The sequence below is a fragment of the Oreochromis aureus genome, linkage group 11, assembly GCF_013358895.1.
Source record: "Oreochromis aureus strain Israel breed Guangdong linkage group 11, ZZ_aureus, whole genome shotgun sequence".
Taxonomy (NCBI): Eukaryota; Metazoa; Chordata; class Actinopteri; order Cichliformes; family Cichlidae; genus Oreochromis; species Oreochromis aureus.
Window position 1 is genome coordinate 24,113,555 of NC_052952.1, and position 16,262 is coordinate 24,129,816.

The following is a 16,262-nucleotide window of genomic DNA, read 5'->3' on the forward strand; positions in this document are numbered from 1 at the left end:
TCTGGCACAAGTGAATCTAAGTTTTCCCGTTTGAACATTTTTTTCCAGATATGTACAGACTCTTTATTTGTTCTGTGGAAAATACTAATCTGGCCTTCTTGTTCTTGAGTGTAACTACTAGTTTTTAGCTTATTGTGAATGCTCTGTATTTGCATTCATGAAGGTGCCTCTTAATTGCGGACTTTGACAAAGATACACTTACGTCCTCAAGAGTGTTCTTGGCTTGGTTAGATGTTGTGAAGATGTTTTTCTTAAACATGGAAAAAATTCTGTCATTATCCACCTTATTTGTCTTCTTTGGGTTTTCAGGCCCTGTGGTGTTGCAGAGCTGGCCACTCCAACACCAAAAGACACTTAATTCTTCTTAAGAATGTATCAGATTTTTGATTCGGCCACGCCTAAACTTTTTGCTCTCTGTCTAGGTTTATTTTCTTTTTTCAGCCCAGTCATGGCCTCCATTACTTGCACTGACAGCTCTTCAGGCCTTATTGAAAAGCTATGAGATACGAATTCAACACTTAGAGTCAATGTCAGATATTATGTTGGCTTCTTTTAACATGAAATAATGAGGGAAATAATAATGTGGTGGTGTACAAAGGCAAAGGTAGAAAAATTGTGTCCTTGTCCATTTCTGTCCTCAATGTTTGTACTCCAACCTTGTCGTACTGTTCTCTTCTCTACATTCAACCTAAATTGCCCGTCTTTTTGTTATTTTGTTCCTGTTTTCTTTTGTTATTTTTCATCATTATCTAAAGTGAGAGCCTAATGATAGTTGTAATAGTTGGTGCTATATGTGGTACAGATGGCAAAGCCTCTTGAGGGAAATGAACAATTAGTGCACTGATAGCAAAACAAGCCAATTTTGGCCTCATTTTTTTTTAGGTTAATGAATTTAAAAGTCAAGCTTTTTCACCATGTTTTATTATAAATTAACTTAATTGTTTTCAGTTATGTTTTACTAACCTCATGTTATTAAGTTAGCCTAAACAACAATTATAGAATAGAATAGAATAGCCCTTTATTGGCGATGTACATGTACAATACCATTATGGATAAGTAACCTAACCTTGATATGTTTTAGTCTGTTTTGTGCAAAGGCACACGGCATCAGGATCTGCATTTTTGCTCAAAATTGTACATTTTTTAATTCAAAGTTTAATTCACAGCTTTGTACTTTTAAACTGGGCCAAACTTCATTCTCACCAACACGGCGAGTCATCAGCCCTGCAGCTCGCTTCACTCAGAGTATCACAGCTGCAACAATCTAACATTAAAGTAAATGAAACACAACCTCGATGCTTTAACAATAACTGTAACAAACATAAAAAACAATGTCGTATGACATAACATGCTTAGTATTTCAGCTCTCTTTGCCGACACGCTCACTCATGCCTGGGCTTATTAAAGCGCAGACTACAGCTGACAAACAGGTGTCGGTTTATCTTCCATCCTAGTCTCGTTTTTGATCGTATGTAAAATCGTTTCTACATATCGTGCATAATTTTGAGAAGCTGCACATTAATACTTTGCTATGATCCTTCATCACTTGCACTAACTGAATATCAGAATGCACACATTCAGATTGAAATGATAGAAATGAGTACAGTGAAGTTGTAGTTTGTGCTGCTTCCTAATCCGAAAATAGTCGAATATACTCATAAATCTATTGAATCATTTATAAATAAATATATATAAGTTAAGTAAGAGACAGTGAATCATAATTGCCAGAAGTGCTCCTTCAACTATAAGTCTGTTTTCATTGTGCTTGTTAACCTCCTTAGACAATAAACAGTTGCCCATGATGATGCATTTGCGCACGTATGTGCTAATCTTTGTCTCCTGTGGCCTGTTGTCAAGGTCTGGGCATGGAGAACATTGGGGGCATCTTCGTTGTGCTGATCTGTGGCCTCATTATCGCTGTGTTTGTGGCCATTATGGAGTTTGTGTGGTCGACACGCCGCTCGGCAGAGACTGATGAGGTATGCCCCCATACCTGCCCTCGCCGACCCCACAGACACACCCCAGTAGGTTCCCATGGCATCCCGCCAACCCTTTTGATTATGTTATTTGGTGTGTGTCCCTGTGTTGTGTTCGTGTGTGTGTGAGAAAGAGAATGGATGGGTTACTTTTTCAGCTTTTGCCTCCATTTGTATGTGTTTGTTTGTGCTGTAACATTCAAGGTTCACTGTGTTTTGCGCATGTGAGATGAGAGGAATGTTTAAGTACGTGGCTCTGACCTGCTGTAGCGTTCGAATTTTACGACAGCTAGAGAATCTGATCGCATGTTCTGCCTGTTTTGATTTCACTGTGCCCTTTTAGTGTTCGGTGTTTAACAGTATGGCAGCAAGTGTTTGTGAGCTAAACATGATAGTTGGATAAGCAATATTGAGAAATGCCAATATTTGCTTGCATAAAGAAGTAGTGTGAACTTTTTTCCCTGGCATTAAATGTCATGATGTATCTTCTTTTACATGCCTCACATGTACGCTGGTATTCTTCGTTTCCATTGTTGGATTGCTTCTCACTCATGTCATTGTGCGTCTCCCTCTGTCTCTCTCCCTCTCAAACGCACACACCCACGCACACACACACACTCTCCTCCTGTCATACGGCCATCAGTGTGTGTTCTCCAATAACGAGTACTGTTTCTGTTTATGTGAGCACATGACTTTTTATAAATCATGCTTTCATTGAGAATGTGGTTGGCCTGTAGTGGACACGTTGATGCATTTTGTTAGTCATGTGTGCGTCTCGCAGTAGTCATGCAGCTGGAATGATGATGAGTGTTGGTGGATGTGAAAGTTTGGTTTAGAGTGTGTTTATGTGTGTGTGTGTTTGAGGCTGTGCACAGTTGCTGTACGAGTGAATGCTTCTGTATTTGTGCGCCTGAGTGTGCCGGCCTGCCTGTCCGTTCATGGTGCCATAATGAAGTGCCCATAAACTAAACATTTTGCTGTTCCGTGTGTTTGGATTGTAATAACTCTCTCTGCTTCTTGGATATTCTCCCATCTCTATCCATCCACACATCCTTCCTATGACCTCTCCATTTATTTTCAAACCATCTTTCCATTTGTTGGTCTCTGCGCCCTCGCTTCTCCTGCTCCTATTTGTTTACCATGCCCACTGTGTCTGTTCTGCCTTGTTGCCGGCTTGTTCTTTTTGTTTTGCTTTTCCTTTCAATTTTCTTGTTTTCCCTCCGCTCTCCTATTTATGTACTGCCTTACCACTTGTCTTGTTCTGCTGCCTGCCTACTTTGTGTCTATGGCACCTCCTCCCCTGCCTTTGCCTCCTTTCCTCTTCCTTCCCTTCCGTCTTTCTTCTTTCCTCCCTCCTTCCGTATGTCCTTTAGGTGTCTGTCTGTCAGGAGATGATCACAGAGTTCCGAAACGCCGTCTCCTGTAAAAAGAGCTCTCGTATGCGCCGCAGACGGCCCCTGAGCAGCTCAGCAGCCTTGCGTCACCCTACCCGCATCGCTCTGGGGGCCCCTCGGCCCCTGCGCCTGGTCCGGGAGATGCGGCTCAGCAACGGCAAGCTGTACAGCGGAGCTGGCCCCCTGACAGGTGGAGCTGGAGGGGGAGCCGGAGGGACGGGGCAGCCAGATCTGGGCCCTGGGCCCCAAAGGATCCTAGACGATCCGCTTGGAGCCAACACCACCCCACCTCCACCTGCCCCCACCCCTGTGATGCTGCCTACGCGCAGCTGCACCCACGTGAGGATCTGCCAGGAGTGCCGAAGGATCCAGAGCCTGAGATCAGGTAGCAGTATAGGATCAGCGTCAACAAGAATACCCCCTTCATCCGCCCCCCTGCCCCGGATACCTCCACCCCCACCCCCATCCTCGTCCAATACAGACAGTGAGGGTGGAGGCGTGCCCAGCCCAAGGCGACTACATCACAGCCCCCCAGCTCATACCCCTCGACCCATTCCACCTCCGCAGAGCAGCAACACCTCAGACCTTCTTGGGGACCAGGACTGAGGAATGAAGCGGGTGAGGTAGAGGGGTGAGATACATGGGTGAGGGACATTTGTGCTGCTTAGAAAAAAACACTGTTTCCACTGATCAGATTCATCCAAGAACTAAAATGTTTGAGATGAGGGAACACAGGAGTAAAAAAAAAATCAAAATAAAGAAAAAGGAGTTGAACTCATGACAAGCCCAGCCGACACGGAGAGAGAAGGAGAAGAAACATGGAGGACCAAGACTTCAGGTGGTCATCGGTTAAGCGTCTGTATTTGGCTAAGAAGAACAGTTCAGTTTGGATAAAAGAAAGAGGAGATGCACATGACCACGCGTCAGTGCCCACTGGCCTCCTTTTGTCTCCTTACTCCCCTCTCACGTCACTTCTTATTTGAGGGTGCTGGTTTTCTTTCACGGACACTTCACTGGAAGCTAACCAGCCCTTTACTGAAATGAAGCCTTGCTGGAGGACATACTGTATCTGTATGTGGTTTTAAAACAGCAACTGACTTCCAGAGAATTTATTCCTGATGTTTTTTTTCTTCTGTTGTCTTTTTGTTACCATTGGTCTAAGTGGGAATTTCAGAGTTAAATAACAGACTACGTGTGACAATATGGTGGATTATAACATACCAAGACACTTGACAACAGCTAATTGTGTTCGAGAGTTTTGTGCCCCTCCCTGTGCCCCATAGCTGCTTTTTGGATGGGATCGGGGAAGCTGGATGAAACGACTTCAAGGCAACGTAATGCAAACAGTAGCAGAGAAAACTGTTGGTCTGCCTTTCTTTACACTGTGTGTGCGTGTGTGTAAAATTTGTGCTTCCTGTAAGTCTGTCTGTAACTGCTCAAAACGAGGAGAACCGTGTACCCAGCAACAGCTCCTTTCTACCAATGTTAGATATTCAGACAGACACAAAAAGGGAGAGAGAGGGAGCGAATGAGCGAGCGAGCAAGAGGCTTTGAAATGTGAAATTAATGTCCCTCGTTATCCTGGGTAACGCTTGCCAAGCCCTTACTTCTTTTTCACCTCTGTTCACACCATGTAGACAAGATAGAGAGACTGGGCGAGCCAGAGACAGAGAGGCAAGATAGAGACGAGCAGGAAAAGAGGAGGTGGAAAGAGCCAGAGAGTTAAAAAAGGACACTACTGAATTTGAATAAGAATTCCCTCACTGAACTACTTCCATTATTAGATCTGTCCTGATCTGTTAATTCTGGGCATCTTTTAAGGGGCTTGTTAATGCGCCAGCAGACTATAACTGCGGCTTCCTCCCATCTCTCTGTTCGACAGGCTATCTTGGCCGTCCACAGCAGCAGCTCCTGCCAGTATGATAGACTCAACACAGCCTTGTCAATACCGTCTCAAGCTTTTGATCACCTAATTACTCCCCTCAGTAGCTGGGGACCTATTCAGGAGGGGGTCGAATGCAGGGAAACGCGCTGATAAATAGATGTAGAAGAAATGTTTTTTCTCTCTGGCTGGGAAGCGAATCTGTTTTAATTATGTTGTTAATGTTATAGCCTTACAGTTTTGTGAAACTCCAATGAAAACAGAGTCTAGTGTATAAGCAAAGTGTGCCTAAAGGGAGAAATACTGGTGGGTTTGCATGTTTTTGCCCTTCTGCTTAGTTTTTGCTCAGCAAACAAGAACTTTTTAGACCAGCTTCAACCACCAAACAACAAATCAAGACATACAACAGTTATCAGTCTGGATTTTTTAATTGTCAACAAATTGCAGTTCAGCTAGGGGACATGTTCCTTTGTATCGACCCTTTTATCGTGTTAAATACTGACTGCAAACACCAGTGCCTGAAAATAGTCCCCCAGTAAATATAGCTTTTACTATTCTTTCTCCAACATCTGCTAAAAACTGCAGTTCCCAGCTGTGTTGCCTTTTTAAAATGGGACTGCACTCAGTGTTTCAGCGGGAATATAGACATTGTTTACTAATCCTCCATCTTCGTCTGTTTGTGGGCACTACCGTCGTCGTATTCACTCAGATGCAGTGTAGTGCTCGCCCTGTTGCGGTCTAAGTAAAAACAAAAAATCAGATCAGCTTTATGTCAGCAGTAAATCCAATTATTTACATGAATGCAGAGAGGCAGCAGGCATGTTGTTCTCCTTAGATCAAATACAGGCGTAATTAATTTTACACGCTGCCACGGTATAGCGTATGTATACCTCTGCCGACCAGTTCATGTTATGTTTGCATGATTAATGCAGACATATTACTCAGAATGTTAATGTTCCATTATTACCATGTGCTGCATTTGCATTTTCTACAGGTCACTGACTCGATGTGCATTGAACCTGTTGCCCAGTCAGTTCCCAAATTAATCCCTGCTGAATGATTCACTACTTAGTGGACTGGGGGTGTTCGATACACCCACTTAGTTGTGGTTGGTGTACTTACAGTGACAGTTGTAATAAAGTCTTTCTGGAACACCGACATTCAAGATGTAAGAGTTAGCAAATGCAACGGTTATAGTATAAGACAGCGTCTGTGTTTTGTTATTGGGTTTCTTCACAGATTGATTTCCAGACAGAGTTTATGAATGTAATGCTTTAGAAGCTGATTCTTAATTATTGGAAAACACAGTGTCCCCGCTCCCTGCAAGCATCAGTATCTTTCTTCTTTGTCTCCCTCTTGCCCGTAGTTTGGAATTGCCGTTTTCCAACGTAAAGATGTGTCCCCTATTATCTTCCAAATCCCAACTGCAGCATCCCATAACCAGCAGTAATGCTAAGTGTGTAAGATAATGTGCAAAGCCACCAGTTCACCCTTTACAAATCCCTCAGAAAAATGAAGGCATTGTTGTCTAGACTAACACTGCATTGCTATATAATGTTATGCATTTTGCGGGGAAGCAGATTTGTTGACACTGTTGTGCTCCAGATAACGAATGATAACATTGTTTGCACACATTATGCCGTTTCTCTGAATGATTGCTGTCAGCAGAAGCAGGCTTGATTTGATGCCTCTCTCTCTCTCTCTCTCTCTCTCTGTTTACTTCTGCCTTTGTGTCCAGAATGCTGACAGGAGCGAACCTTTTCCACAAATCTTTACAGCACACACAAACAAAAACACACTCATCCGCAACGCCTTCGTCTCTGATTCCTTTGTTGTCTAAAGGCTGTAAACCCACCGGTTGTTTGTTGTTTTCAAAGTTGTCTTCGGAGTTTCTTTAATGATTTCCATGGTTCACATGAGCTCCGGAAACCTGATGTGTGACAGTACCACACAGCCATCAAGTGGCCACAAACAGCTTTAAACCATCAGCTGAAAGCATTTACAAGCTGCAGTGCATTACCGTGGAGAAGCGAGAGGAAGGTACAAGCCCTAAAAAAATAAATGTTAAAAAAAAAAGCCAAAATATTGCTAGTATTAATCTAAATGGGAAGGGAGGGTCACAAAACAGATCCAACGGGATGTCTGAACATTCACTCCACGAAACAAACATTTGTTTACTTTTATGTTGTTTTCTTTGGTATTTTTTCATATTTCTATACTAGTGCTAAATGGATTATTAAAACTGATGACTATTATGATGAAATTGTTATTATTACTATTGAAGATGAGAGGCTCTGTGGTGTGGGTGAAGGGTGGAGGATGGGAGGTGTTGGGATGAAGGTGAAATGATGTTCTTCAGAGACCGCCCTGTTGTTCAAACCTATAGACACACAGACTTGTTTTGGAATAAAAATATTCAAACAGTCACACAGTGGTACGTGTCTTTGGTTTTTTTAATAGAAAGCTCACTGATGTTTGTTTCTGTGTTATGTTTTTATTCTAATAGAGGGGTGGAGTGATCTAGTTAAGGGCCAGATTTAAGAAACAAACAACTCTTTCAGTCATTTAGGCCCTCAATGCCAATAAATACACAGTAATGTGAAAAAGAGAGTTTTGATAGGACGATATCCTGTGAAAAGTACAAAAAGTACAACCAGTGATTCAGTAGTTTGCAGAACTACTTTCAGCAGCAGTAACTTCAAGTAATTGTTTTCTCTATGACTTTATTCTTTACAGCATTACTTCAGTTCATTGAGGTTTGCAGACATTGCTTCCTGCACAGCTTAAGATCAGTCATGTTGAGGTCTGGACTCTGACTGGGCCATTGCAACACCTCGATTCTTTCCTTTTTTAGCACTTCTGTTGTAGATTTGCTGTGCTTGGGATTATCATCCTGTTCTTTATAGAGAGCAGAGGCTGGCTTTCTCCTGGCAACCCTTCAAAACAAGCCATGTTTCTTCAGCTTTTTTCTAATTGTACTGTCATGAACTTTAACATTTAAAATGCTCACCGAGGCCTGTAGAGTCTGAGATGTAGCTCTTGGGTTTTCGGTTTTATGTAATATCTCTGAGCTTTGCAGTGTGATCTTGGGGTGAATTTGCTGTGACATCCACTCCTGGAGAGATTGCAGCACTGTGTTAACACACACCTGAATGCTCCAGACCAGCAAACTGCTAAAACTTCTGCTTTTGTAGAGGCGCTCACACTTGCTGATGATCACTTAATCAAGCTGATTTGATTAGCACCTCCTGGCTGCTACCTACCCTGTTAATTCTCATGTAAACACTAAGGGTGTAGCTTTTTTTTCATAGCACTTCATAGAGGCCAGTGAAAACTTTCATTTTCACATGCCTGTGTGACAAAACACCTTCTCATGCTGGTTTTATTAAATATTTTGACCAAACTGAAGACCTTATATGAACTTTATATTTTCCCTTAAAATATAAAGTACAGGTTTTCCACACTTAAACTTTACATATTTTTTTTTAGGTAGTAATCTTAACCTCACTCAGTGATAAGCTAATATCAAAGTACTTTGATACTTTACAAATACAAATAATAGTACTGGTACAACAATGTTATTGAGAAAAAGTACCCAAAGGATCATAGTAAAGGTGGCTGTTCTGCAAAGGTACACATATCAGACATACACACATAGGATATATTCATACTGCCTCACTTGGACTCAATGGACTTTATATACTTTTATTTGATATAATAGTTAAGTAGTTTCAAATGTATTGACTTTTGTTTTCCTGAAATACATGAAAAAAAGAATTAATGTGGTCAAATGACATGCAGGTTTCAAATTTTAATTTCACAAGGCTTTGAGCTTCTGGTTTAAATCCTATTGATGCATCCTTCGGCTTTTTAGCATAAGATTTTAATATTCCTGTAGATCAACCTTATTTAAATTTTTTTTTTTACCACCGACAGTAACTGTCAGACAGATATAGTGCAGTAGAGATATGAACTTACATTTCAAGTACTAGCACAAGTGCAAAATGTAAATAGTGCATACACTTAAATGAATGTACTCTTTGCAGTTTCTGTCCAGCACTGAATAATGCACTCCCTCCACACTTTCTCACGGACAAGACAAAACTCTGAGTTCAAGAAGAGAATAAATCACCACCTGTCAGATCTGTCAAAACTTTTTTTTCTTTTTTAGCAACAAAGTTCTGTTATACAGCCAATCTAGAGACTGTTACACAGAGAAAAAAACAACACAAAAAGAAACAACAGCTTTACGTTCGCAGCACAGATTGTAAAGATAATCAGATTTCTCGAGAACTGACTTTCAGTATTAAAGAAAACACATCAGATTCAAATGAGCTGTCAAACTAGTTTACAGCAAGAAAAACTGATTTTGTTCACACATGCTCTGACAACACAGAGTGAGCAGACACTTTCATATCACACCCACAGACTGACACTGTGGGGAAATGCTGTTTGAAAACCAGCAGGTGACAGTTCGTAAGGTATAGACCAGTATGGTATGTTTGCAAACCACATTTTCACCCATTTTTTTCCTCTCCTGCTAAAAAAAAAAAAAAAAAAAAAATACTGCAACACCTGCAGACAGGACTGTACATGATCATTACACAAATGTTCAACCGAAATGACTGTGGAGAGATAAAAGACGACTGTTGTTATTACTACAGCCTGCCTACACACTTACAGAAAACAGTCCTGGGTTTTTGAACATATTGTATGATATGGAGATAAGCAGGCACCTAATTCATAAGAACAAAACCCAGAGTAACAGTCCAGTCAAGTTTACGGTTTCACAATCAGGCTGCTGTCATGTAGCCTTCCTGTCTACTCACAAACCCTCTAACACTGTACAAGCCTCAAAACCTGGCACCAGAACAGGAAACAGGAGTACATGTTTTACATGTGGCACATTGTGACTTCCAGTTAAAAAACAAACAAACTAAAAACAGCTTAACAGGGTTTTCCAAGTCAAGCTTGTTCTCTGTGAACAACAGTTCTGGTCTCAGTCTCTGCTACTATCAAATAGTTACCAGAATAAATAATACATCCTGGTTGTGTTATTTTTTTATTACTTTTCTTTGTTTGTCTGATTGGTTTGGAGGAAGAGAAGCTGGCAAACACTTTTTCTTTTTGTGTGTCCCGTCTCCTGCTGCCAAACTTCATGTTTTCATCTTTTACCCGAGCAGAGTTAAGCAGAATTGTACTAAAAACACCTTCTTTGCAAATTTTTAACAAAACCAGGAACAAGGTGTGAGTTGTAAGGAATTTTCTTTTCTTTTTTTTGTGTCCATTTCCCGTTGTGCACAATGAAAATTTACAACAGATCATCCTACCTACTGCTCATGCTGATTTACATTACATTACTTCCACGTAAGACTCTTGTGGTTATACTCGGGCAATTTTGAGTTTTAAAAAAACGAATTAGAGCAGATTTATGCAGTTTAAATTGACTTGAAATAATGGAAATGACAGCAAAGAGTGTCAAGAAACATTACAATCACAGCTCAGCTCAGGATACAACATTCAATGCAGATAAAAACATTCAATGCATGGGATTTTTCCAGAGTAAACGTTAAATAAATAATAAAATTAACAAAAATGCAGTATATGCCATCTTGTCATAATTTATTTTTGGCAGTTCTGGACACACAGCAACTCAAAGTCCTGCCTGAAGTTAATGCATCCACTGAGAACAATGCCACCCTGCTCTGCCAATTTATCCAAGAGCCAAACAATACAAAAATTACTCAGGTTCAGTGGTCTCTCCTGCAGCCAGAGGGGACAGAAGGAAATAGGGTCCTCGTCATTATTTCTAACAACCAGTTTGGGGTAAATATTCCCAATTCTCCACTGAGCGAGAGGGTGAAGTTGGCAGGACAATCGATAATTAGCAGACTGTGGAAATTGCAGATGCTGGGTCGTACACCTGCAGCATTGTCATCTTTCCCAGTGGTAAATTTGAAGGAACCACTAAACTGGTTGTTAAAGCTAAGTGACGTATCGTATGCAACCTGCCCGAGTAGTGCCTTGTCAAAATTAATTGTACTCAACGGCAGACAATCTATACAAGGGTGGCCAGACTGAAACAATTACTGACACCAGAGTGGAACACACTTTTATTTATGTTCTGTTACATTTTTCCTTCCTGGCTAAAATCTTTTTGCCGAATAGTTACTTTATACTTTAAAAAAGTAACATGTAGGTATTTCTCCTAGTGGGACTACACCATGATGACCCATATATAATATGTCTGTTATTATGTAATACTGAGTTGATACATACACTTAAAGCATTCATCTACCTCACATCCATGGCCAGTTTAGAATCACCAAATTACCTAACATGAATGTTTTTGGACAATGGGAGGAAGTGCAGTTTGGGGTTCTGAATCTTGCCCATGGACACTTCAGCATGTAGACTGGGAAAGCTGGGGATTGGATGACTGTCTAGCTGCTTGGGGGACAACTTGCTCTATCTCCCGAGTCACAGCTGTCCCAGAAAAAAATGTCTGTATAAGGACAAAGGCACCATAGAAATGGTTTTACAAAAAGATTTGCTTGAATAACAGGAGTTACTGGGCTTCAACAACTGGTTGGAGCAGCCAGAGTTGGGTCTGTGACCAGTGCATCCACCACTGGTTTTAATTCCAGAGGCAAGACTCACATAAGTTTAATTTGTCATTAAATAGCAATAAAACACTGTGAGCTGGTATTTAAATTTATCATGAAATGACTGAAGTTTAAGTCTTACTGTCACGTGTCCTCCCCCAGAACAGCCAAAACAGATGGTGATATTACCAAAGATGATCGCTGCTGGACTGTTTGAGCTGATAATAGTGATCACAGTAGCCACAATGCATGTTCCTGTTATCAGAATGAGGTGGATACAAGTGTGTGTGCAAGTTTGAAAGGATATAATTTGTCTGGCATCAGGATTTTATGATGATATATTAGTAACATGACAGGATTTTTATACATTAAACACGTTTAGCTGAACTCAGATAGTCAAGCTGTAACTAACTTTATTTTCATCACTCAGACATCAGACATCTTTCGTCAGACCGTACTGGTGAGTTCCTCTTTTCCCAGTTTCTAACTGCAGTAGCAAGTTCAGTTCCTTTTATTAAATCCGTTCTGTCTCCCGGATACAGTCGATGCAGTGATGTGTGACTGAAAGAGGTGAGCTCACAGTTGATTTGACAGGTTTAAGTCTTCTTGTTCAAATTCTGATTGTTCAGATGATTCAGCCGCTTGAACAATAAAAGAAATTTCAAGCCAACTTTGATGAGAACAAAGAAAACAAAACTAAGCTCTGAATTATTACACATGCAGGTGCAAGATCCTTTCCAGAGTGATGCAGATTGAGACTGAGGGTGTCGCACTTTAAAGAGAGATACAATCAAGCAATTATAGCTCTGTTCTTTTTCTTGGTGATGGGATAAGGCCCTACAGATGCTGGATGTAAGTTTGTGTATCATTATCTTTTTATTTACTATCACATCATCATAGATATTAATAATTAAGTAAACCTTAGGCTTAAGTAAGCCTTAAAAAAACCCATCAAACTCTGTCTCAATGCAAGTCTGTCAGAACTGTAACAGATGTGTGCTTGGTTCTGTGGTTTAGAGCAAGCATTAATAAAACATTAGGCTTAACATTACAGTAAGACTCATCGTTTTGAAATTTTACAATGAGCCAAAAGAGAAGAGTTATAGCAACTGTTGTGATATCACTCATAGCTGAAGGGACAGCACTTAAGGGGTTGTTGTGGGCAGTGGTGGTGGACTGTATGTGGAAGTGGGGTGTGAGTTGTCATCTCAATAAATGAGGTCATCAGTGGCTTCTTTTTTTGGGTGAACACATTTGGTGCATTATGAAATGAAAAATACAACAAAGAAGGTTGAGCAGCTAGAAAATAAATATATGTGACAAAAATGGGACAACATTCCTCTCCCATGAGCCCAGCAGCTGGTTTCCTCAGTTCCCAAATGTTTATGGACTGTTGTTAAGAGGAGAAGCTACACAGTGTAAAAGCCGACATTTTCAGGCCCTTGCATTCTGTTTGTAATATTTACATTTTACACAGTGTCTTAACTTTTGTCAGAATTCAAATCATGTGCAATTAAGTTTTAGATGAGTCTTTTTTTTTTTTTTAAATTGTTGTTAAAAAACAAAACAATGCGATCTAACAATAAGAGTTGTCCCGTTCAGAAAGTGGGCACTTTCAAGCCCAGCTGTCAACTTAACTGATGGCTGTGAGTTTCCCCTTCTTTAGGCCAGTAATGCAGCAACCCGCCAATACAACAGGGACCTCGTGTGGTGAAATGATGAACAACACGCTGTCTTGGTCTTGGTCACTGAATGCCTTTAATTTGCTGTTAATATGCTGCATTAATCCCTACAGATATGAAGACCAGTATTGTGATCATTAAAAATAATTGTGCAGTACCAAATCAATAACAATGGAGAAATTTCTCAAATTATATTGGGAGCAAAATATCAATTAACATCTCTTTTTTTTGTATATCATTGTTGTTCAAATACTCACAGTTTCAATGTATCCTAATGTATTATGCCTTATAAATACAGACCACACAGCTACCTGTCATGATGGCGCTTTCAGAAAGCTAAATTAATTTATGAAATTAAACTTTAAAAAGTCTGCCGAGATGTTGTGAGAATGTTTGTAACTTTTAAGCAGAAATGCCCAAAAGTCTCTGGTTCCTGGGTGACTTTCTTAGAGTTATTGTAAATCTATTTCAAAATCATTCCCTTCAAACCACCAGTCTTATCTTTGCCATCTATTTCCTGTCAAAACAGAACTCATCATACCAGAAAAGAGAAACCACAGAATTAGTAAGGTCTGTGAAAATGGAAAATTTACGCACCAGTAGCATCAGCAGTATCAGCAGCAACAACAAATAAGTATGTACAAAAGTATAGCGGTAGCAGATCTATGCACTGTCTATGGGACTTAATGACACATAAACCACTGCATTGAAATTTCTTGAATTTGTCAAAATAAACAATAAAGTAAATAAAAAGCTTTGATTTAAGAGCTTAATATTGTAAACAGCAAATAAATATATAAAGAAATAAAAGTTTACTGCAGACAGTATTTCATAGCCTCAGTGAAATCACACAGCAAATGCTTGAAAATTGCCAGTGATAATGATGGTGTTCTGTTCACAGCTGCACCATTACAGAAACTTTGCAAACTATATTTTATCAAAAATTACACTCACAGCGCAACACCTGAGGACAGGATTATGACATTTATACTGAGCAATGTTCTTCACAACAGACTGCAGCTTTACAAAACTTACAAACCACACAGTCCATCTTTTCATTTCATTTCTTGTATTTGATTTAAAGCTGCAGAAGTAAAGTTTCATATCATAAATAAATGCAGTTCTCCAGGCAACCAAGTTAATTTTCCACTGTATTTGCCATTTAAGCATTGGCATGGCATACTGGTTTCTTCATTGCCCAGTGTCTTCTCTATTGATTGTGTAATTTTCCACTTTAATCTTCAACTTCTTTCCATCTTCCTTCTTTGATGGTTTTCAAAGGAAAAATAACTTTCTGTATCCTGTGGCATTTGTCAGCACTCCTCTGCAGGATAAAAGGAGTTGGCTGTGTTACTTAAATCTCCTGCAGAAATACATACAATATAAACACTGCAGAATTAAAATCAGGTGCAGCTTGTTTTTGCAGTAGTGGTTGAGATTACCATAGAAGCTTTTCACTGCATCATGGTAAAAGAAGAAGTTATTTGCATTGATAAAATGTTGGAGGCTTGCAGAAAGCAGCTCACTGTGGCTGTTTCTTCTTTTTGTCCCTGCAATACGAAAAAACACCAATTCCAATAAATTGGGACACTATGTAAAAAAACAGAGTGCACTGCTATGCAAATCTCATAAACCTGAAATGTTTATATTGAGAAAATGTACTTTTACTTCATTTTAACAACATGCCTAAAAAAAGGTTGGGACAGGGCCATTTATACCACTGAGTAGCGTCCCCTCTTCTTTGAAGAACAGTCACTAAACCTCTGGCAACTGAGGAGACGAGCTGCTGGACCTCTGTGAGAGGGATGTTGTCCCATTCATGTCTTAAAAAGGATTTTTGGGTCTTTTTTTGTGGTAGTTTTCTTTCCATGATGTACAAAATGTTTTCAGCTGCCAAAGGATGCAGGCAGACGAGATAAACTCTCCGATTCTTCTACTACAGTTTTTGTTTTAATAGTTGCAGAATGCAGTTTAGCATTGTCTTGCTGAAATCTGCAAGGCCTTCTCAGTGTTACTTTCAGAGAGCTTCACATATTTGTCTGATCACAGAACCGTTCCACTTTCCCTCAGTCCATTATAAATGAGCACTGGCCCAGAGAAGATGATGATGTTTTTGGGTCATGCTCACATACGGCTTTCTTCTTTGCAATGATAACCTACATTTCTACAGACAGCAACTTCTAGAAATGTTGTGTGAGAATCACCCTTGCTTTTAATGCAGTGCTGCCGGAGAGTCTGAAGATCATAGACATGGGTCAGTCCTCATTATCAGCTTGGTTGTTTCGTACAGAGTTTTCTTCAGATTGTCTGAATCTTTTGGTATTATAAACACTACATAATGCAAGCAGCACATGTCTGCTTTTGGGTCGTAAATGATGCCAAAAATGCCCATATTTTTTTGTAATTTTGAGTTTTGAGTCTGTGTGGAGGGTGGTATGTTTTATGTACTGTGTATAAAAACATTTATTTTATATAATAATCTAATAGTTCTAAATCCATGGGTTGTTTGCTAAAATATCTGGAGGTTATTCAATTCAATTTTATTTATATAGTGACAAATCTCAACAGCAGTCACCTCAAGGCACTTTATATTGTAAGGTAGACCCTACAATAATACATACAGAGAAAAAAACGAACAATCATATGACCCCCTATGAGCAAGGACTATGGCGACAGTGGGAAGGAAAAACTCCCTTTTAACAGGAGGAAACCTCCGGCAGAAG

The 16,262-nt window shown here is 40.0% G+C and overlaps 1 protein-coding gene across 2 annotated transcripts in view; it reads left to right on the forward strand.

Annotated features, from left to right (window-relative positions):
* The window catches only part of grik5 (glutamate receptor, ionotropic, kainate 5), a 91,942-nt gene extending 84,263 nt beyond the window's left edge, over positions 1-7,679 (forward strand). Inside the window, exons 19-20 of one of the 2 annotated variants that reach the window (XM_031744306.2) lie at positions 1,858-1,979; positions 3,350-7,679. In XM_031744306.2, coding sequence (XP_031600166.2) covers positions 1,858-1,979; positions 3,350-3,976 — 749 coding nt within the window. In that variant the 3' untranslated portion in view covers positions 3,977-7,679. Of the gene's footprint in view, positions 1-1,857; positions 2,025-3,349 lie in introns of both variants that reach the window. The other variant, XM_039619757.1, reaches the window with a different exon arrangement.
* Positions 7,680-16,262: the final 8,583 nt, after the last annotated feature.